General features: G+C 29.6%; 1 protein-coding gene across 1 annotated transcript in view; it reads right to left on the minus strand.

Moving 5' to 3' along the window:
- Window positions 1-277: 277 nt before the first annotated feature.
- Window positions 278-683, minus strand: part of LOC119582107 — a gene marked incomplete at its 3' end in the record, with an annotated part of 6,187 nt that continues 5,781 nt past the window's right edge. Inside the window, 1 exon segment of the mRNA XM_037930349.1 lies at window positions 278-369. Within this exon segment, the coding sequence (XP_037786277.1) occupies window positions 278-369 (92 nt within the window).

Genomic DNA, 683 nt, shown 5'->3' on the forward strand with positions numbered 1-683 from the left:
GTAAATAAACTTTTAAAAAAATAAAACCACTTCCCCCAGTTTTTTACCTTAATTTTAAAAATTTAATAATACATAAATAAAAAAACCCCAAATGAACAGCAACAAAAACTTACTATTGCTACCAATTGTAAAAATACGTTCAAAAAAGCAAAAAATTAAAATACATTAACAATGGTAATGCAAGTAATACAAACATATAATGGTCAACCTCCACTAACAGAACTGATCAGCCAAGTGCTTTGGGCCTAAGTATAGGGACCAAGAGCCAACCACCAACCGTTTTATTTCCTCTAGTTTTCTGGATAACTGCTGACTCATTTCCAGCAGGCAAGCTTTTCTCCCCTTTTCTTGTTCTAACTCATTGACAACCTGGAATCATCAAAACTGTAAATAATAATAAAAAATTGTGTAACAAGTTTTTTCCACCACTTTATTGACCTAAGACAGATTATTGTGGTTCCTATCAAAAGCTCTAAATCCACTGCTGAAGGAATAATATGTAAATATACACAAATAAGCTTTCTCTTCTTAGAAATTCTTTTTTATTCTGTCCTCAAAGATGTATTTTTATACAACATTTTTTACCATATAAGTTTTAATATTTTTATGAACACATTTTCAATCTTTACTGCATTTATATCAAACAAACGCTATAGCACCAACAATATTTTTTTTCTTTGGAA

Source organism: Penaeus monodon, chromosome 15, assembly GCF_015228065.2.
Source record: "Penaeus monodon isolate SGIC_2016 chromosome 15, NSTDA_Pmon_1, whole genome shotgun sequence".
Classification (NCBI taxonomy): domain Eukaryota; kingdom Metazoa; phylum Arthropoda; class Malacostraca; order Decapoda; family Penaeidae; genus Penaeus; species Penaeus monodon.